This window comes from Pistacia vera, unplaced genomic scaffold (assembly GCF_008641045.1).
Source record: "Pistacia vera cultivar Batoury unplaced genomic scaffold, PisVer_v2 Contig621, whole genome shotgun sequence".
Taxonomy (NCBI): Eukaryota; Viridiplantae; Streptophyta; class Magnoliopsida; order Sapindales; family Anacardiaceae; genus Pistacia; species Pistacia vera.
The window spans coordinates 5,678-28,854 of record NW_022196470.1 but is presented as its reverse complement, the minus strand read 5'-3'; the positions used below and the strand labels follow the sequence as shown (position 1 = coordinate 28,854).

General features: G+C 35.4%; 2 protein-coding genes across 2 annotated transcripts; both read left to right on the top strand.

Moving 5' to 3' along the window:
• The first annotated feature begins 5,658 nt into the window (after nucleotides 1-5,658).
• LOC116110970 (40S ribosomal protein S13) lies at nucleotides 5,659-7,872 on the top strand. The gene is made up of 5 exons (XM_031397181.1): nucleotides 5,659-5,793; nucleotides 5,884-5,956; nucleotides 6,043-6,181; nucleotides 6,543-6,729; nucleotides 7,615-7,872. Exons 1-5 carry the CDS (start codon nucleotides 5,771-5,773, stop codon nucleotides 7,646-7,648), a joined length of 456 nt encoding a protein of 151 aa, XP_031253041.1. The 5' UTR covers nucleotides 5,659-5,770; the 3' UTR covers nucleotides 7,649-7,872.
• An 869-nt stretch (nucleotides 7,873-8,741) lies between these two features.
• LOC116110972 (chloride conductance regulatory protein ICln-like) lies at nucleotides 8,742-11,708 on the top strand. The gene is made up of 7 exons (XM_031397183.1): nucleotides 8,742-9,039; nucleotides 9,188-9,311; nucleotides 9,400-9,514; nucleotides 9,647-9,706; nucleotides 9,831-9,890; nucleotides 9,989-10,080; nucleotides 11,460-11,708. Exons 1-7 carry the CDS (start codon nucleotides 8,873-8,875, stop codon nucleotides 11,526-11,528), a joined length of 687 nt encoding a protein of 228 aa, XP_031253043.1. The 5' UTR covers nucleotides 8,742-8,872; the 3' UTR covers nucleotides 11,529-11,708.
• Nucleotides 11,709-23,177: the final 11,469 nt, after the last annotated feature.

Here is a 23,177-nt window from a genome sequence, read left to right as displayed (position 1 = left end):
ATAATTTGAATTGTAAATGATGAATAAGATAAATAATATTTACATAGTAGGGTTGTTACATAAGTTAATTAACCATAGTTTCATGTGATTCATTAAGTTCAATTTTTATAAGCAGACTTATATTCTTATTATAAATAATATGAAAAGATATTGTGAATTAAATTACGAGTGGTTTGAATCAATTGTAATTGATACCTTGAGAACAATTTATTAAATCATAAGGAGACGAGACCCACTTAAATCCTACCAGCTTCATAATAAACTCTTTATTTCTTGTTCATAGAATGAACTTGCAAATTTATCTCCAACTTATTGATTACTGGCGTGGAACGTATAGCAGATGAGTATATGAAACGGGCTACACATCAGACCAATGATTAGAGAACCTATTAGATATGGTTCATATTTTGTATGGGCTTGAAGCCTACGCAGACACATTCGAGGGTTTCACCCCTATGAAAATGAAAATTGGTGTGAAGAAAGAGACAAAGAATGAAAGAAAAAAGACTACTGCGCCCTTATAGGTTTCTTGTTAGTTGTTTCCCACCATATCCATTTTATATTTTTTTTATTGGACATCCTTTCTTGTTTTACTTCAAGTTTTACTTAATGGCGTCGTTTCTATTATTGTTTTTTTCTTTTTTCCGATGGCCTCAATCTTGTTAAAAATGGATGGTGTTTAGATTATATTAGATTAAAATAGTTATAAATCAATTAAGGAAAGTTTATTATTAAAATAGTATTTCTCTAAATTAAAATTCAATTAAATTTAAATTGTTTATTGAATGGATGATACATCCCACATGAATTTTCTTTTTCCCAAACTTTATTGCTTTTCCTATTAAAGTCACAAAAGTATAAAATTCTGATGATATTATTAAAGATAATAATTAAAATATTAGCAAAACCCTTTTCACCAAGGCAAGATATGATGAAAGCCTCCTCCTCCACACTAGGCTCCAACTCTCATGCTCACTTGAATCCAATTTCAAACATCCAATTATATTTTTCTTGGTTGTCCACTCAATAAATCCTTGCTACTTTTATTCTTAAAGAAGTGTTATATGTACAAAGACTTTTTGTAAGAGTCTTTGTATAAAGTAATGTGATAACTATCATACCACTAGTTTGTGAAAAGAAAAATAAGATTAATGTGAAACTAGTGGTGTGACAGCTGTCGCATCACTTTGTAGCATTTCTTTTATTCTTATCTATTTAGATTTATATTATATTATATGTTTAAATAACATAAATACTTTGTATAGGCTTGAAACCTACGCAGACTCAATCGGTCCAAACCAAATAAATTATCAATTATCATAATTAATGGTATTAACAATAATTAATAATAAACAAATATTGTCATTCTCAAATATAGTATTATTAATGCTATCATTATCATCTAAAACATATATACAGGTTCATATATATAAAGATGTAACATTATCAATTTTTATAATATCTCATATCTCATTCTTAAAATCATATATATTTAATAAAGTGTTAGTTTTAAATTATCATAAGAAAAAACAAAAACCTCAGAGATCCTTTAAAATAAAATTTTATTTTACAAAAGCCCACAATATTCTTTTAAGTTAGCTATTGATTGAAGGTTTTAATTTACTATTGACTTTAGCGGTGTGATTAACATTATTTTGACTATAACTATTTAATTCATAAGTAATAAAAATATAATTACTCGTGGGATAAATTAGAATATAGAAAATTAATTTTCATATTCTTTATTTGCCACAAATTCAAATAATTTATAACTACTACACACATATTAGCTATATATTTAAACTATTAGCTAATAATAATATTATAATATTGATACTACTATGAAAATAAAATTTGTATAACTAAATACCTTAATTAGCTACAAATTTCAATATTTTATAGCTAATGCACAAATAATAGCTATATAGTTAAGCTCATAGCTATTAATGATACTATATGTCTTATACATAAAATGTTTAAAGCTAAATACCTTAATTAGCTACAAATTTCAATATTTTATAGCTAATGCACAAATAATAGCTAAAAGTTCCAGTGACTACCTCTATTAACAACCGAGAAGGGATTCAAACTCAATATCTCTTAAGTACTATACCTAAGAGTCCTTACAGCATCTCCAATGTTGATTTTTATTTTGAAGAGTATCTTTTATATAAATAAAGAGCATTTTCATTAATTTTTAAATATAAATAACACAATTTTTATTCAAATCCAATAGACTCTTTAAATTTAATGAAGATGCTCTTTATTTTAAAAAAAGAGACTTAACGAGAAAAAGAATTAATAAATAAAATGCATAGGAACTTGTAGTTTATTAATTAAAATTAGGATAGAGAGTGAAATTTGACTCTCTAAATGTGGAGAGCCAAACTCACTCTCTAATTTATATTTTAAAAATAAAGAGTATGTTAGACTCTTGTTTTTATGGATAGACTCTTTATAATAAATGGTTTAGATCATCTCCAATGATGCTCTTTATTTTGAAGAGCATATTTTATATAAATAAAGAGCATCTTCGTTAATTTTTAAATATAAAGAACACAATTTTTATTCAAATCCAACAGACTCTTTAAATTTAATGAAGATGCTCTTTATTTTTAAAAAAGAGACTTAATAAAAAAGGAATTAATAAATAAAATACATAGAAATTTGTAGTTTATTAATTAAAATTAAGATAGAAAGTGAAATTTGACTCTAAATGTGGAGAGTCAAACTCATTCTCTAATTTATGTTTTAAAGATAAAAAGTATGTTGGATTCTTGTTTTTATAAATAAACTCTTTATAATAGAGAGTTTGGATTATATAAAAAGTCTTTTGAAGATACTTTTATTGAACCACTCAATTATCTAAAGGTAATTAAACCATTACTAATATTGTAGGTAAATATCTCTGCCCTAGCTCCATTAAAGTTTTATCTGAATTTTCCCTGTTAATTAATTTGCATAGTTCACCGTCTTTCAGTCCTCGACGGAAATGCTCTCCTCATTTAAACATCAACCTAGTCAAATATTGATGCACGCTTCCAAGGTGGCTGTAAAAGGAAATTACATATTAAGTAATGTTTCGTGATGCTTTAATTCTTCGGAACATTAAATATGGGTATGCACTCTTGATTAATTAGTAGTATATTTATGATATTCAACTGTAAAAATATATATATATATATATATATATATAGAGAGAGAGAGAGAGAGAGAGAGAGAGAGAGAGAGAGAGAGAGAGAGGAGATGAAGAGTATATACCTTGAAGGAGACCCAATATTATCCATCAACTTATTGCCAGAAACTTATATCGATCCCACTAATGGATTGTTTTTCTACCTTGGATATATGTAATCTTTGCTGGTGATGGTTCGCCCATTTGCTCATAAAGGTTATGTTAAGCCGAAGCAGTCACAGGGCAACTCTCCTTTGGCAAATCAATGGGAGGCAGAATAAATGCAATTGGCTAAACTAGAGCCACAATTTGCACCAATAATCACCATTGCCTGCCAAGTTAGAGGTGCCCTCAGACTGGTTTGCTTATCAAGACGGGTTCCTTACTTGCTTATACTGCTTTCTGCAGAATTTGAGTTTTTCTTGAGCTTCATGTTTCGCCTCTGGACGGGCTTTATAAGCACGTTGATCGGGCTGGGGCAGCTGCGCTGGCAGCAGAAGAGAATAAACCAATAAAGAAATGGCATATGCTTGAGGGTTATATGCCAGGGATATCCTTAGAAGCTGCTTTTTTTAGGGGCTGCCTTTTGTTCTTTATCTTCTCCATACCTAAATGCTGAAAAATCATTCCAGGCATTGAAGATTCTCTCACTTTAGAGGGTGAGAAAGCAGCTGAGAGGAGATGCCTCTTCGTAATTTCAAAGTGGCAGGCTGGCAGCCTTATATGGAGCTGTAACATTATGAATTAATATTAATTGACGGTTAGGATTGTATTACGTTATTTGATGTATAAATTTAGTGTGTATTCTTCGATATTGCTCTATATATATTAACATATTTTCAAGTCATATCTCTAATCTCATATTCCTTCCTTTTTTTTTTTTTTTTGTATTTTTTTGTATTTTTTATGTAATTGTTTTCCTTTAACTTGATTTGACTTTAATGTGATACTTTTCTGATTTTTATGTACAGAAAATCTCACTTCTAGGATAAACAACCATAAGTAATATTATAGTTTTCTTTATGTATTTGATACAATCTTAACTATATATAAAAACCTCCCTTTCTTTCACAGAATTCTCTTCGGATGGTTTTCATCTTAATAATTATTTTTAGCTTTCAAAGTTCATACTTGTTTGGAGAGAATAAGGTATTCATCAATTTGGAACCAAAAGTTTCGTTACAACTTAATCCAAATTTAATGTTATTACTGGTTTGTATAGGTTTCAGTTGGACTATCACTTTCAAACAAAATTCAAATGGATTAATGATGAATTTTATGTAAGTAAAGTCATTAATCTAATACAATTACACTGACCTAATTTATAGATGCAGTTTAATTTGTTAAAATCAGTGAAACCCAACTAATAAATTCATTTGCTTTAACAAAACCCAAATTGCGAGAAGAGAGGATCTATTTGTAAACACTAGACTAAAGAAGCCGTATTTTATCTAGTTTAACTACATCTGGGTGGCCGAGTGGTTCGATAGGGACTCTTGACTGTATTACTGAAGAGGTCATGAGTTCGAGTTTCTTCTCGGTTGCTAATAGGGGTAGCCATTGGAGTTCTTACCCGATCGGTAGTTATAGCGTCCTGAAGGATTAGTAGAGATACGCGTAAGCTAACCCAAACACCGTTGGTCCTAAAAAAGAAAAAACCATACTCTTAGCTATAAACTTAAGAGGTCATGTGTTCGAGTTTATTCTCGGTTGCTAATAGGGGTAGTCATTTGAGCTCTTATCCGATCAGTAGTTATAACGTTCCAGAGGATTAGTAGAGATACGCGTAAGCTAACACAAACACCCTTGGTCCTAAAAAAGAAAAAAAGCCATACTTTTTAATAAATTCTACAATTACACATTCATTCTTATATTAAATTGTTAAAATTAATCTTAATTTCTTATTCTTTACAAATACTTTTGACACCCACTTTTTTTTATTAAATTCAAATTATTTTTAAGACAAGAAGATAGTTCAAAAGAGGAAGAAGATTTACAATGAGATATATCAGGTTACAAGCAATACAAAATTAATACTTTTTAATTGCTTTTCATATAAATATATTGTTATTTTTCTTCTAACTATTGCTAACTATTTTAATTTATATATTTTCTTTGTGTTGTTTAATTGTATTATGTTTTTGAAATTATTTGTAAGGATTTTCTCTAGTTTTGATTTTTTTGAACTTCCAATTTAATTATCAAAATTATTATTGGAATATCAATGATGGAGGAATATAGCATAAGTCGAGGGAATAAAATATTAACCATTTTAAAATATATATAAAAAAAATGAAATGAAATGAATAACATTATGAAATTTATGGGACGCCACTGTATCTTTAGGCCCAAGATAGAGTAAGGAGCACTTGGGCTTTAATTAGTGTCCCTAAAGCCCAAACTAATGAGGACATGTTTGTCAATTAAGGAAATGAAAAGGGGTAAACAGAAGATTCAAGAGTCAAACGATATAAAAAGTTATAAACCCTAAATATAACATCCAACCATAAGGAAGCTAGGGTTTGCAGCTGCGGCTCGTAAGCAGAGGTATAATACACAACAGAGAGCTTCAGTTTCACCTCCGTTGCCGTCACCATGGGTCGTATGCACAGTCGCGGGTATGCCTCTCACTCTCTATCTCTCTGTGTTTGTGTGTAAATGTGTGCGTTTGTTGATCTTTACACTTGTTGTGTGTTGTTTGGTTGTAGTAAGGGTATTTCATCCTCAGCTTTGCCTTACAAGAGAACTCCACCGAGTTGGCTGAAGATTTCTGGCCAAGATGTGAGTCAAATAATCCTTATACTCTTTTAGCTGATTTTTTTTCGGAAGAAAATTAAAAAAGAAAATGATGTGATTTTGTTTGTTAGGTTGAGGATAACATTTGCAAGTTTGCAAAGAAGGGTCTGACTCCTTCTCAGATCGGTGTTATTCTTCGGGACTCTCACGGTATTGCTCAGGTCAAGAGCGTTACTGGAAGCAAGATTTTGCGTATCCTTAAGGCTCATGGTAAGTAAAAAGTCCCTTGAATGGTGATTATTACTATTGGTTATAGTCATGCTTATATTGAGTTAAGTTGTGATGAGGTAGTTGAAGATTGGGGGACTAGTTTTTTTGGGCTCACATTTAATGATTCAAATGACATCTTAATTGAGCTAGCAACCCCTATATTTGGGATAGCTTTTCTTTTTTCTTTTTTAAAGAAAATGTTTAGGTTTAATGGCTTGCGATATTGATTAATGATGTTTGATAGTATGTTTTTTATTCTTCTTAGTTTGCGCTTTTTTTAAATAATTTGATACTTGTATAAATTCTCGTGTGTTTGTGACTATTTTTTTATTGATTGTACTGTTGATCTTTGTTTTTGTAGGACTTGCCCCTGAAATTCCTGAGGATCTGTACCACCTTATCAAGAAGGCTGTTGCAATTCGGAAGCATTTGGAGAGGAACAGAAAGGACAAGGATTCCAAGTTCCGTTTGATTCTTGTTGAAAGCAGGATCCACAGGCTTGCTCGTTACTACAAGAAAACAAAGAAGCTTCCTCCTGTCTGGAAATAGTAAGCCTTCACCACTGTTGCACATTTTTAATTTATGTGAAATAATATGGTTTGGAAGCATGTGATTTTTTTTATTTGTTCTATTAGTGTTAGTTTTCTTTTTGTATTTGCTTGTGTGAGTATAAATCTGTAACTGCTTTAGAAAATTATAGAAATTGATAGTTTCAACAATGTTACTTTGGAATAAGTTTTCTGTTCTCAAATTTGATTAAGATTTAGTTCTTGTTGTTCCTTAGAAAAATTTAGGCAGGCATGATGGGTTTGCGACTGTGAATCATGTTAAATGGTGTGAATATTTCTTTTGGTGTGCATTAGAGTATGTTAGAAGGTGTAGTGCTAGCTTTGGGAACTTGTTTTTGTTGCTGTTAGACCTTAAATAATGTAATCATGTAACCTTTTAGTTGATAGACTGAATCATGTAATCAAGTAAGCAAGGGGGTTTAAAAATTGAAATTTGAAAGATTGATATGGGAAGGTAGAAACTTTAACAGAAAATGTAATAATGTTTTTTCTTTTCCTTGTATTATTGAGTTAAACTGTGACATGGATTTTTTTAGAATTTTTTTACTATCCAGTCTTAACTAGGTGTTGGTTCATCCAGTATTTTTTTACTATCCAGTCTTAACTACTTAATAGTTTCCCTTAAAAAGTTGAAATTGTTTCATACGAATTCAGTTGGTTGCTCACATCAATGCATTGGTACTCTAATTTTGGTAGTGGTGGCAGTAATTGTATTCAGCAGTAGCTAATACTTTTAGTTTTCCGGAATTATCAGGCTCTCTCTTGATCTATCTTTCACTCTCAATAAATAATGTTGTATTGCATTGCTCATTGTTTGTTTTTAAAATCTATTATTTTGTTGTTAATTCCACTTCCTTTTTGCAGCGAGTCCACCACCGCCAGCACCCTTGTGGCTTAAGCTAGGTTTTGCATCTTGGGGTGGCAGCAATACTCTTTATGAGCAAGAATGATGTTTTCATTGTCTAGTATATTCCAGATGTAAGACCTTTATTCATAGATTTTAAAAGATTTTGTTTTGTTTTGTTTGGGAGAACTTGGAAGAGAAATTTAGAACTTGTTCTGTTGCTGAATGTTTGCTTCTTTTTTGAGCATTTGTGTTTTGGATTAACCTTTTGGGCAAAAGATCCTTTTATTGTTTCCTCATTATTAATCACCATTCATAGATTGGATTAAAAAAGAAAGTTAACAATCCTAGGATCAATGGGATTATGTCTGCAATGTCCGAAATTCATACGCATTTGAGCCCTTTGGGGGTTGAGTAGCAGATTAACAGTCACATGAAAGTTTAAAAAATCTTCAAAAAACCCAGCCATCACCGGTGGCTATATCGCTGGCTAGAATCAGGGCTTGGCCTGGTTAGATTGGTGGCAGGCCGGCAGCTAGTCAGCAATCTAGCCACTCCACACTTCACAATTAAATTCTCAGCCGTTAATTCAACAATCTCACACCTGAAACCACCATGGCCACAACCCATGTCAAAATCTCCCCCACTAAAACAGTCACAAATCGAGCAGTCTACATTACCGAAAATAACGCCATTAACCCGAACCTCTTCATCATAATTTCAAGACAGACAGAGAAGTTGGAGGAGCCAAGATGCACATGCTTTATAAATCATGAAGCTGGAAGCGAAGCCAAGGGAAAGCATTTGAACAAGAGACAAACTTTCTTGATTTTTAAGAATTCATAAAAATGATTATTGGGCTCCTTTTTAAGAATTCAAAACTTGTGTTTTTAATATCATTTTATAATAATTTTGTACCTAAATCGATAATATTCCTAGATAAAACTGTGAACTTAAATTAAATTATGATATTCGAATTTAACATGATTATATATAATTACAACCAATATGACTTTTCTTCTAAAAAATAAATTACCAAAAACATAAAAATAAAAAAATTAAGTATATATTAATTAAAGCTCTGAATTTCGCGAAACATCTCTAAAGTGTACGTTAATTTTAAGTAGCAGAAGTTTCGACTTGAGGTGGTATAAAATTTATTCTGAATGGGCTTTCAACAGCTGAAGCGCAGGGCTAGCTGCTTGGAGAAAAACCCTTAAAAAGAATAAAAAAAGGTGAAGCCAACAGAAGCTAAGTGACACTAGGGTTTTAGAGAAAATGGTTTTAGGGCTTAGACAATTCAGCCAGAGAACCGGCGACGGTGCTGGACAGCCAATTCTCGACACCGACAATGGCGAGGAACTCATGCACGTCCAGCCTTCTGTCTCCATCGTCCTTGGAAATCGTCCTCCGGACTCCCCTGGCACTCTCTACATCACCTCCAAGTACTCTCTCTTGCTTTTCCTTTTAACCTAAATTGTTACAACTTTTAAGTTCGTTCAGTTGTTTTAGTTCAAAGCAATTAATTTAGAATTTTCTATATTGTTGCGAGATTTTACTTTTGATTGGTTGATTGTGGGGGGGTTTCTGTAGGCAAGTGATATGGTTGAGTGACGTGGATAAAACAAAAGGTTATGCTGTTGATTTCTTGTCTCTGTCCCTTCACGCCGTATCCAGGGATCCAGAGGCCTATACATCTCCTTGTATTTACACTCAGGTTGGGAGTGCTCAACTGACTTTATCAAAATTCTTACATCAAATTGTTTCGTTGTATATCTCTGATACCTGCTGTTATTTATATATAGATTGAGACTGAAGCTCTTAATGAAGATGAGGATGATGAGGATTCAGAATCGGGTGAAGTTTTAGACTTATCGAAAGTCACGGAGATGAGACTTGTTCCTTCTGATGCTAGCTTATGTAATTGTTCAATCTTTTCAATGAAAGATTGATTGTCTTTATGCTCTTCTTGCTGCTGTTTTTAAATACTCTGGTTGTGTAGCCGTTGATTTGATGGTAAATTCTAACATTTCTTTGACTAAATGTGTGTAGTGGATACCCTGTTTGAGATATTCTGTGAGTGTGCTGAGCTCAATCCTGAACCTATTGAAGGTGAGTTTTATTCTCCTATATATATTTGAATGGACTGATGTAAATTTATTTACTTGATTCTGTATTGCTATGTTTGCATTTTAGTTGCATATTGATTTCCTATATTTTCTTATGCCTTCATTAGATGAATCAGAAGGGCACAATTGGATTTTTAGTGCTGATCAGCTGGAAAATGAGGCTTCAGGTATGGGATGGAACTGCATTGATGTTCTCTGAAAAATTTTGTCCCTTATGTGTATTGATGTGGACTTATTATCCTTGAAAAATTGTTATGTCCAGTAGGGGAAGATGCTGGATGGCATTTTTTTCAGGATCCGACAAACTCAATTGGTCATTCAAATGGAGATCACGACCTTGCTAACACAGTGCTTCAGGTATGCCTTTGCATGTTCATATTACTAGCTTGTTTATGCCTGGAGTTTTTAAATCTAATGTCTTAGGTTGTTTGCTTTGAATCTTGATTTATATGGTTTTTAGCCCTCTATCTATAATGTGAGTGTCAACAAAAAATGTTGAAAATCTAGTAAGATAAAAGTCACTAACATGAACATTGAGTTCTATTCACAATAGTTTGCCTACTTATGATTTGATGTCTTCTATAAAAATAAAAAATTAAAGATTGAAAATAGAAAATAGAAAGGCTGATTACAAGAAAACTGATCAAAAGTTTCTTTTTTTTGGAGAATGTGTTCTATTTTGTACTGTAACAACAGATCAGGAATTTTAGAGCTCTCTTATAGTTGGATCTCTGTAATAAATTAATGAGTAGTTCAACATAGGTGAACAATGAAGAAGAAAATTTCGTTTTTATTTGGGAAATCAGTTATGTGCTATTGTTTCTGAGGATGTGGGGGTCCATTTAAGGTAAAGATTGAACTTTTAGAAGTGGGAGTTCTGTTCTAGTTGATGGCTGTGAGCTTACCTCATTAGGTTTTGAAAAAGAAGAAAAAAAGGTTACTAAAGATTGGAGCAATGATTTGCTTGTTAGTGAGAGTTTGGCAGGATAATTTATTAAGGTAGAACAAGTTTTACATAATTCATTTCAGGATCACTGAATTTTTTTAGGAGTTGGAAGCCCTAAATCCATAGAATTGTAGTCAAACAAAAGAGTACTAATTATCTTCATTAAAAGATAAAGCTTAATGATGAGATGTAATTTTAAGTAAAATAAAAACTGATTATTGTTTTTCTGTAAATGCTATGTAGGGTCTTTTATTGAACATTTTCATTGGATAATTTTTTTGACTTCGAAGATTCTCATATTCGGTGATTAGGGGGCAGAGGGAATTCTTTTTAAGGATGGGGTCATACCATATAATAGACTAGTTTTTTGCTTTGAATATATGGGCTTCAAATGGTATTCCATGTCTTGGACTTAGGTATTTGGATGAGAAGGTTGGTGTCGCCATATATCATTGTGGGTCTAGTTTGATGGGGGGTTTTGTTGAGTCCCAAGAATCTCACAGTGGATAATTTATTTGGGTGATGAGATCACTCGCTTGGGCCTCTTTCATAATCTACCTCTGGGCATGTTGTTTGTATTTAAATATTTTTATGTGCAATATATGAACATTGAATCATATTTTGATGAATGTTGATGAGATTTATTGTTTATAAGGCTTCGCAATTTTTTGTTTTGGTTGGAAATTTGTTAGACCTTAATTGGGTTTAGTGCTCAGTTGAAGTTTGTATTGGCTTCTTTTACACCTTGAACAACATTTCCCTTCTGTTTTCACTTTCATATACCTTGCAGCTTCAAATCAATGATCAACGCTTTGAGGATGCAGAGGAGATGGAACATGAAAGTGATGGCAGCCATTAGTGAGCCTTAAGACGTTTCTGTCAATTCATAATATGGCAGAGGTGAGTCAGTTGTTCTCTTTTTAGTTCATGTTAATTGTTCTCCCCTACATGGAGATTATCGCTGTACATGTCTATAGACAATATCTTAAATTACTAATGAGTAGCGTGAGATGGCAGCAGAGTCCACTTTTCATGTGACTTGCCTTTTAACCTTTTATTTATTTGTTTTATCAGACAATTAATGTAGAAGTATTAAAGATATGGATGAATGCGTGATTAATAAGATTTTGTTTTCACCTTGTATTCTAATTTGGACTTTCAATTTACTGCTTAAGAAGAGAGAAAATGGTCGGATGGCGAGTCGCAAATTAGTCATTGAACAGTACCAGTCTCATGCTAGCAGATTGAATTCTTCCGCTCCGGATGTGTATGCTCCTTTTGATGATTATTAATCGAAGGGGAGGATCATTCCACTTGGAACTGGAATGAAGCCTTAGGCTTCTAATTCTGGTGGTGGGCTTGTGTCTCACTCTAGTAAAAGCAGGAGTGTTTCCGTATGTTTTCATATTGCCTCTCAACATTTATTTTTACCATTAATTTATTATTTTATAGGCTGAAATTTATTTATCGACTATCTCTTAGAGAGTCGATGATCCTTGATATACAAACACATTTGAATTGCAATAGTTATGTTCTTTGACGAGTCAAAACTCTTTAACTAATTAACATTATGATTCTTGCCCATATTAAATACTATGTACGACACATGCATTTCTATTTATACAATAAAAGGCAGCATTTAAGATCTATTAAGCATAATGCAACATACGTTATTTTGACAAGGACAACATTCTACAAAGTAAGGTTATTGATGATATATCTGTTGAAAATTTGTGGGTACCCATCTTCGGCAAATAAATTATCCAAGGACTTCCATCATTCCATGTAACTTCATAATGCTAAAGAAAATATTACTTTATTTTCTTTTATTTCTTAAAATAATATATGTCCAATATTGGTTTTCCTTCATTATTTTGCTAAAACCGACCCGACAAGGGATTGGGTCCCGGGTTGGGTGGTTCAATCGGTGGGTCAGACCGGTGCTAACATCAACATGATCAAACCCTTAAAAATTGATAAATCTCGAAATAAAACAAACAATGAAATTGGCGGTTGTTTCATCTTCTTCGTCTTCCCCATAACCCAACTCTTTCACAATATAACAAACAATAACCTGCTACATTCAAATCGCAAAATCTAGAAGCCGCCTCTAAAAAACCCAACAACCTTCTCCATTCAAATCCCTAAATCAACCCAAATCACAAAAACCAAGCCGCCTACTCCATTCACATCGAAAAAACCAATAGCCTCTTCACAAAAACCCAGTAGCCTAAAGTGAATCACCGCCTCCCCTCCCTTTCCCTCATCCAATCATGTCGTTAACCACCACCCCACACCCCATCGTCGGTCTGATAAGCCTCCTCTAACCCAGATTACCCAGATTTACAACAAGAAGAAGTGGAGGGGCAGAAAGGAGAATTGAGTGCGGAACTAGATAAAAAGGAATTTGCCACGTGGACTCTAAAAAAAAGGGGCATTGAGAGTGTGACTTCATTATAGTATATAGAAGGGGAAAAACCATGTAAAAATCATTAGTAAATTTCAAAAATTCTTGGGAGGTCGCTAGCTCCTCGAACTGCTAGCATGCTAGGTTTTGTTGTTTCCTTTATCATCTTTTATATCATTGTTTTCTTTATGATCATCTATCTTAAATACTTGTCAATTGTGTTTGGTTCAACAATATATCAAAATACATTCAGTCAATTCTGGATACTCTTGTTTATGTGAGGATTATTGGATTGTTTTGTTGGGTTGTTTTTGGTTTATTCCCAACAAATTGTTATCAGAGCCAGGTTGGGGTATGGTTAAATCTAACATGGAAAATAAAGTGGATGAGCTGGAAAAGGAGATGGGAAGCATGGAGAAGGAAATGGGGTTGATGAGGGAGGACTTAGGAAGTGTCAAACAGTATCTCCTGGAACTCAGAGAGTGGATGAGGTTGAAGGATGGGAAAAAAGAAACTAGAAACTGAGAGAGGGACAAAACCCATACAGGGAACATATCAAACAACGAGGAAGGTAGCAGTAGTCGAAAGGGGTTAAAGGTAATTGAAAATAGCAAGGAAGACAGGAAGGTGAAGAAGTTGGAATTACCAATTTTCAACGGGGAAGATCCAAGTGGGTGGACATTTCGGGCCGAGCAGTATTTCCAGATAAACCATTTTGAGGAGAAGGAGAAAGTGGATGCCGTCGCTGTGTGCATGGAAGGGCGTGCTCTAAATTGGTACCAATGGATCAAGACACGATCGTCGATCTTATTTTGGAGTGCCTTCAAGTCGGCGTTATTTGAGCGCTTCCGACCGTCGTACAAGGGATCCGCCTACGCAGCGTTGGTGGCTCTAAAACAGAGTGGAACTGTAACTGAGTATAGAGAGCAATTTGAAGAATTATTAGCACCCTTATGCGAGGTAGGAGAAGACCTCCTCATGGGTATATTTGCTAATGGGCTGAAGGAAGATTGATAAGAGCTTGAATGTTTATATTTTGCTAGTGATTTAATTGGTTTATTTATGGAAAAATGTGCTTAAAGTGTGAAATTTGAATTTATTCTTTCATGAATACCATTTATGGGATCACGGGTTTATTTTGAGTATTTACAGGTTCAAACAGATTTTTGAAGGGAAAAGAATGATGTTGATGGAATTCATGACGAGTAGGAACAAACAGTGCAAGGATCGGAGTTGAAACGACAAAGTTGTGACGCGTCGAAGATGCAACGTAAAATTTGGAAAATTTTCAAGATGAGCATGCTTCGGTGTTTGGATCATAACTTGAGCTGTGGAAATCAGAATTTGACAATTCTTATGGCATGGGAAAGCTTATTCAGAGAGCTACAAAGTTTGTGTTGATGACTTGACCAAATTCTGAAGATCACGGACGCCTTGGACAGGAAGAACGATCGCCGCAGTGATGAATCACTGGCTTATTTTGTTAATGCACTATCCTAATCTGAATCTGAATGGTCTAAGACATTTACTTTTTCCCTAATTAAGATCAGAACCCTAAGACTACAAAAGAAGGATTTTTGAGAAGTTTTAGGAGTCTTTTTAGAGGGAGAGAAAGAGAAGTACGGCTACGAGTTGGAGATCAAGATTCTTGAAGCTCTCGTTCAATGATTAGAGAAGTGTTTTATATTTTTCTTTCTAAACTGATGTTATTGAATAGAATGATGGATTTTGTTATTATCATTATGAACTAACTCTCTTTTCTAGGGCTAAGATGTAACCCAATTTATGAATATGTATTGACTTAAATTGTTGTTAATTCCTATTGAGCTTTTAATTCTAAGTTTTATTATTATGCATAATACTTTCAATTCTTAAGGAACAGAGAAATGATTGATATCATGGGTTGGGTTGAGATCGAGAGATGAAACCTAATTTGATTAAGGTAATAAAACCGTAGATTGAGCGACCACTAGAGATAGGTTGCCGCAGTCTGTGAGGTTCTGGTAAATTCCATAGAACTTAATGATCTTTTAGCTTCTAAATCCGACTTAGAGATATTTTGGGTTGTTGCTTAAGGGTTAATTTGCTAATTGTTCGAGAGAAAGTTAGTGGAATTTTAGGGAATTTGGCTTTTAGAATATGCTTAGTTAGGTTAACAATAATTGTCAATGCATAGGATTAAATTGGTGCGAAATATATGCCCTAGGTTTAGTCATATTGATCTTTACATCAAAGTGTTTACAAATTCTGCATTTAGTTAGTTTTTAATTTGTTACTTATTCATTAAAGTCATTCTTAAAATTCTGCTTTATCAAATAGCAATAGAATAGACTAGTTTGATACTTGGTAGATAGTTCCCTTGGGATTTGACACTCGTTTAGTCGAGCTTTATTACTTGCACGATTTCGTATACTTGCAAAAAGCCTGTCAAAGATCTACGGGTCGAAGTGAGATTGAGTAAGCCCAAAAACCTTTTTGATTTAATAGACCAAGCCCACCGCATTGGAAGAGAGAAATTGGGTTTTAGATAAAATGATGCCCAGGTTATCCAGGGCCCAAATAGGTCGACCCGAGTCTTATACCTGGGTCTCATCCAACCCAGAACTCACTCACCCAAATTGGTGGAATTCAACAACGAAGGGGAACGAATAGGGGCAAAATCTGGGCAACCCAAGTCGGAACTGGGAAAGAGGAGGAAAATCGATGGAAGGGACGACGATGCCAGCCAGGGGATGGATTCCAACGACTAACAAAGGATGATCTACAGTATAAAAGGGAGAGAGGTTTGTGCTTCCGATGTGAAGAAAAAATTTGGCCCAAGCCATCGGTGCAAGAGCAAGTCGTTACAAGTCTTATTGGTCCTGGATGGTGATGAGATTGACGGAGGAGAATCGAAAGTTAAAGCTGAAGTAGAGACTCCTGAGGAAGGTAAGCCCTTAGCTCTATCTATAAATTCAATAGTCGGAATTACTTTTGACCAAACCATGAAGCTTTGGGGGCAAATTGGAGGGGAGGATGTGGTTGCATTGGTGGACAGTAGGGCTTCCCACAACTTTATCTTGCAAGAGTTGGTGAAGGAGTTAGGAATCATGGTGGATAGGTCTAAAGCTTTTGGGGTAATGGTGGGGAATGGGGTTAGGATTAAAGGGGAGGGTATTTGCTAGGGAGTTAAATTGATGATTCAAGGGGTAGAAATACAATAAGATTTTTTTTCGTTTAAGTTGGGAGGTGTTGATGTGGTGTTGGTTATTACATGGTTGAGTTCCCTGGGTGATGTGTGTTCGAATTGAGGAAAACTAACTATGGAGTTTGACAGGGAAGGAAAGAGAATGGTGCTCAGAGGGGATCCTTCATTGATTAAGACTGGAGTGTCTCTGAAGTCCATGATTAAGACATTACAGTCTAAGGATGTTGGGTATTTGGTAGAGCTTAATTCTATTGAGAATAAGGGAACACTAGGGGAGGAAAAATTTGACCCAACCATGGTAGAAGTAATGTAGGAGTTCCAAACCATTTTTAATCAATCCATTAAGCTACCTCCACGGAGACAACATAACCCTGCCATTGTGCTCCAAGCAGGAGCCAAACCCTCAAACATTTGACCCTACAAATACCCCTACCACCAAAAAAATGAGATTGAAAAACTGGTTAAGGAAATGTTGACTGCCGGCATCATACAACCTAACACTAGCTCGTTTGCCAATCTTGTGTTGTTGGTAAAAAAGAAAGATGGAAGCTAGAGGTTCTGTGTTGATTATAGGGCGTTAAACAACCTTACTATCCCTGACAAGTTTCCCATACCAACCATCGAAGAATTTTTAGATGAATTAGCCAGGGCTACGGTTTTCTCTAAATTGGATTTGAAATTGGGTTACCACCAGATTAGAGTTAAGGAGGAAGACATACCCAAGGCAGCCTTTAGAACTCATGAAAGACATTACGAGCTCTTGGTCATGCCGTTTGGCTTGACTAATGCCCCATCCACTTTCCAAGCCCTTATGAACACAATTTTTCAGGTCGCTGTTAACAAAATTCATCCTCATTTTCTTTGACGACATACTCATTTGCAGCCCTGATTTCACCACCCACTTGCAGCACTTGTGGCAAACCTTCTGGATCCTTCAAGAAAACTCCTTGGTGGTTAATAGAAAGAAATGTTCATTTGCCAAACAAAAATTGGAATACCTAGGTCATCTAATATTAGCCAAAGGGGTGGAGGCAGACCCCCAAAAGATAAAGTCAATGGTCTCTTGGCCCGTTTTGCAAAATGTGAAAAGCTTACGGGGATTTTTGGGCCTTACGGGGTATTACCGCCGCTTTGTAAAAGGATATGGTGCGATAGCTCAACCCCTAGCCCAATTATTGAAAAAAGATTCTTTTGGGTAGAATGAGGAAGCACAAAGAGCTTTTGACAATCTCAAGGCTACCGTGACCACTGTTCTTGTTCTCGCGGTGCCCAATTTTGACTTCCCATTTGAGATTCAAATTGATGCTTTCGACTATGGGATGGGGGTAGTGTTAGTCCAAAATTCAAAGCCAATTGCCTTTATTAGTAAGGCCTTTTCAACTCAATCTAAAGTGAAGTCCATATACGAGCGTGAACTTATGGCCATTGTCTTTGTCATCCACAAATGGAGTCATTATCTTCTTGGCCACAAGTTTACCATCAAAACGGACTAGTGGAGCTTACAATTTTTGACAAATCAACGGGTAAAAACATTGAAACAACACAAGTGGATTTCAAAATTGATGGGGTATTCGTTTGAGATCCATTACTATCCAGGAAACTCCAACAAGGTGGTTGACGCCTTATCAAGAAGAGAGGCAAAAGGGGAACTCTCAGCCCTCACCACTGTCTAGTTTTCAGAGTACGAAAAGTTGGCTGCTGAAGCAAAGCGAGATCCGAAGCTCTTGACCATTATTCAGGACTTGCTCCTTGATTCCAATAGCCACCTTCACTACAAGCTCCGAAATGGTTGTCTCCTTTTCAAGAATAGGTTAGTCATTCCCCGCCAATCACACTTTATTCTAAGAATTATGGCTGAGTTTCATTGCAGCCCCAATGGGGGACATTCATGGTTTTTTTCGCACTTACAAAAGGGTATCAGGTGTTGTGTATTGGGAGGGTCTTTGCCGAGATGTTCAGGAGTTTGTTAAATCTTGTAGCACATGCTAATTAAACAAACATTCCTCCCTCAAACCTGCCAGACTATTACAGCCATTGCCAATTCCCACCCAAGCCTTTGAAGACCTGTCCATGGACTTCATAGGGGGGTTACCAAAAGCCAAGGGACATGACAGAATTTGGGTAGTTATTGATAGGCTCACAAAATACAGCCACTTTCTCCTCTTAACTCACCCCTATACCGCCAAAGAGGTAGTTGCCCTATTCATACAAGAAATTGTCAAACTCCACGGCTCTCCGCAATCCATTGTGTCAGATAGGGATAGGGTGTTTATGAGTTAATTTTGGCAAGAAATGTTTAAAGCTGTGGGAACAACCTTAAGTTCAGTTCAGCCTACCATCCTCAAACGGATGGCCAAACGGAGGTAGTAAATTGGTGTGTGGAAGCCTGCTTGAGGTGCTTTTACAGTTCTCAACCTAAACAGTGGCTTAAATGGTTATCATGGGCTGAATTTTGGTATAACACAACCTACTACAACTCTACAAAAATGACCCCATTTAAGGCCCTATATGGATGAGACCCCTCCATCCTACTCAAACTGACCGACAATCCTTCAATGGTAGAAGATGTCAACCGACAACTTCTGGACAGAAATGTCATGTTGGATGCACTTAAGCACCATTTTACAGTAGCACAATGTTAGATGAAAGAACAAGTTGATCGGCATTGACGGGAAGTCATTTTTCAACCTGGGGATCTGGTGTATTTGAAGCTCTAGCCCTATCGATTTTGCTCTTTAGCAAAAAAGGTGAATGAGAAACTAAGTCCACAATTTTATGGACCTTTTGCGGTGTTAGAAAGAATTGGCCAAGTTGCTTATCGGTTGAACTTACCCCCTTTAGCTCGGATTCACTTGGTGTTCCATGTGTCTCAACTCAAAAAAAGCCTTCATAGTTTAGTTCCAGTCCAGCCGCTGCCTCCTTTCCTTACTGACGAGTTGGAGCTGTAGGTGCAACCCGAGGTTGTCCTCTCAAGCCGCTAGTTGCTAGATGGTTCCCGGGAAGTGCTCATCCAATGTAAAGACCTGCCTCTATTTGAAGCCACTTGGAAAGCCTCCGATGTAATTAAGGTGGTTCTTAAAAAAGGAGGGGGGGGGGGGGGGGGGTTGATTGATAAGCCTCCTCTAACCCAAATTTACAACAAGAAGAAGGGGAGGGGTAGAAAGGGGAATTGAGTGGGGAATTAGTTAAAAGGGAATCTACCACGTGGACTCTAAAAAAAAGGGGCATTGAGAGTGTGTCTTCATTCAAGTATATAGGAGGGGAAAAACCATGTAAAAATCATCAGTAAATTTTAGAAATTCTTGGGAGGTCGCTAGCTCCTTGAATTGCTAGTAGCTTGGGTTTTGCTGTTTCCTTTATCATCTTTTATATCATTGTTTTCTTTTATATCATCTATCTTAAATACTTGTCAATTGTGTTTGGTTAAGCAATTTATCAAAATACATTCAGTCAATTCTAGATACTTTTGTTTGTGTGAGGATTATTGGATCGTTTTTTTGGGTTGTTTTTGGTTGATTCCCAACATGGTCTCACTTAGTCATCATCAACGGCCTTACCCTACCACAAACAATAGTGGCACCAGCCCTTCATCTAAGCGACGACAACCCCCACCTCTATCTAAGCGACGACAGCCCCCACCTCTATCTTGTCGTTGTGTGCCCACACCACCATCTTGTCGTTGTGTGCCCCCACCACCACCATATGGCACCCCATACCTCACCCAACCCACTTCTCTTCCCACCCCATTGCCCATACCTCTCACAGTCGCCCATCCCATTTTCTTCACATTTTTTTTCCTTAAAAAATTTCATGTTTTTGAAATGCTTTGATTAATTTGTTTTTTTGTTTGAAATATTGCATAAATGAATTTGAGGTGGGGAAAAGAGGATTTCGATGTTGATTATGTGGTCGTGTGAGTTAGGAATAAACTTGGCAAAACAGGCGCGTGGGTCGAATCTTAACGGGTACGAGCCCAAAACGGGTTAAATTATACAGGTCTAAAATATTAGACCCGAACCCTACCCTATGTGGGTACAGGTGGACCCGCGAGTGCCCATTTTTCCTCTCTTTAGTTTTCAATTTTTACAGCTACACCCCCAAAATTCCTACAGTTTTCATTTTTAACAATTACACCCCACATAAAACTGCTCCAAATAATATCCTCGATTAAAATAAAACGTCTATTAAAAAATCATAAATAATTTCTTACTCAATCTAAAGTCAATCACAGATTCCCAAGTCTAGTTTACTACAGTTATTGTCTACATTTCTCCGTAAACTCAATTACTCAAACTTCCTCTTTTGAATATCCTAGTCAACCCAAAGTCAATCCTAGATTCCCAAGTCTATTTTACTGCATTAATTGTCTACGTTTCTCCATAAACTCAAACTTCCTCCTCCGAATTTTGCCATAACTGCAAATCCTTCATCACTCTTATCGACACAAAAAGTGAAAATCACTTTTGTGAAAGGAAAATCTAGCTGTGGAGACAAGACAGTGAACAATGGAGACAGGAGAAGCAACGCCGACGATGAGAGACGGCTGATGACGATGACGATGACGATGAGTATTTTAGAGAAGGCTAATGAGAGACGACGTTTGAGAGAAGGTTGATGAGATGAGAGACTGAGTTTGAGAGAATGTTAGAAATTCATTTGGTTTCACGATTTGGGGCAAAATGAAAGGGAAAAGGGTTTTTTAATTTTTTGGGTAAAAAACAGGTACCTAAGAGTGGACCTGTGTGACCTGCTGGCAAAATGGGTCGGTCCGGGTATGGGTCGATACAAAATGGGTCGAAGTTTAAAGACCCGCACCCTATATTATTTTCTTGGGTTTTGGGTTGACCCGCGGATCCAGACCTGTTTTGCCAGGTCTAGTTAGGAAAATGGTATTGTTTTGGTGGTGTGGGTGGGGATTGTATTAATGGTTTGTTGGGGAAGGTTACTGGTTGCTTGCATTAATTGGTTAGGGGATTTTTTTAATAATCGAAGTGAAATGAAGGTGTAGCGAAGAACTGAAGAGATGAGATGAAGAATTGAAGAGATGAGATGAAGAAATTAACAATGGGAGAGAGAAAAATGGGTTAGGGCTCAACTGAGACTAAAAAATAGGGAAAACCATAAAAAAAATTCATTTTTACGGCTAGAAAACCAAGTTAAGAGTTCACCCAATTTTCGCCTAAAACTGGTTGGGCTGACGGGTGCTACAGTAACCTCAGTCGAACCACAGATCAAACTAAATGGATTGATACCCCTGATTTTTAGGCCTACCTAACCCAGTTCAATGGCTGATTCCTGGACGAACCGATTGAACCGATCATGTTGGCCGGGTTTTAAAACATTGTTATTTTGATTAATTATTTTATCATAGTGTTAGTAAGAAATCTAGAATTAGAAAAGGCCACGTAAATTAAATATGCTTATTTATATTAAGTATCGATTATTTAATATTACAAGCTGATTATGTGTATTATTAATATGTACGAAAATACATACACAGTTTGGATGAAAGATCCAATTAACTTAATTTCGTTTATTTCAATGAAGATATGAAATTGGATCTTTTCTCATAAATTCTTAATAAAAATTGAGAAGTAAAGTGTTGATGCGTGATTTTGACATTAACGACTTTGCACATGCAAAATGCTAAGAGATCACACGTGAGATAATTATGAGAGTTAGGGTAATGTTTTCATAGTAGCATGCAAAAGACATAAAATGATAAAGGAGACGGTAATGTTTTTATAGTGGTTTAGATGCTTAAAGCGAATCCTACATCCACTGTTTTTTTTTTTTTTTTTTTTTTTTTTTTTATATGAGTGTGTTCATGGTCGTTAATAGGGGTGTTTGGTTTCGGGTACCGTACATTTTTGGAAAGAACCAAAACTGGAACCGACGGTTTCAGTTCCGGTTCCTAGATACCAGAACCAGAACCTGTAACAACGGTTCCAGTTCTGGGTACCTTGTAGAATTCATTACCCCCCCCAAAAGTCTTTAAAATGACAAAAAAACTCTTAAAAACTTACAAATACTCCCGACCTGGCACTTGTTAACAAAATTAAAATTATAAATTTCAAACTCCAAAATTAAAATAATCCATTAAAAGTCACAAATTCAAAATTAAAATATTACAATAATTCGTTGAAAATCACAAATTCAAAATTATAAACTCCAAAACTAAAACGATGAAATTACATAACATATAAAATAAGTAACATAATAATTAACAACATCCAAATATGAAAAACTGAAAATATCTCATGATCCATGCTCAAAATTGCTTGCCTCATGTGCATTAATTTCTACAAAATAAATACAAGAAAATCAATTAGTAAGTTCAAAATATTGAATACAATAATTTGGGAATAAATTAACTAAATATGAACATAAAAGATTGATATTATTTTGTTACCTAAGTCATAACTTTCTGCATTCATCAAATAATCCTCAAAAGTAGTTGGAGTATATGCATATCTCAACCAATCTTGTGTACAAACTAATGCTTCCACAACAGGTGTACTTAAAGAACTCCGAAAGTGATCAAGTACATGACCCGATGTACTGAAAGCTGACTCAGAAGCAACTGTAGATACCGGAATAGCAAACACATCTCTTGCCGTATATGAGAGAACCTTATACGTTGTAGCATTTACTTTCCAAGTTGGACTTCATGAGTAGACATTTCTCCTCGAGGTAAATCTCTAACTCTGATTTGGTCATATCATGAACCTCTACCTCCATCTCCTCCTCATACTCGTCTAAGAAGGGGTCATACTCAGTATCATCACAACTCACACTAGTAACTGAAGACTGGTCAATTTCGGTAATTTGGGAAGAACAAGAAGTTTGGCTTTCTTGGAAACTTGATACAACCTCCACATAAAAATCATACAACCGTTATAACAAATCTCTCA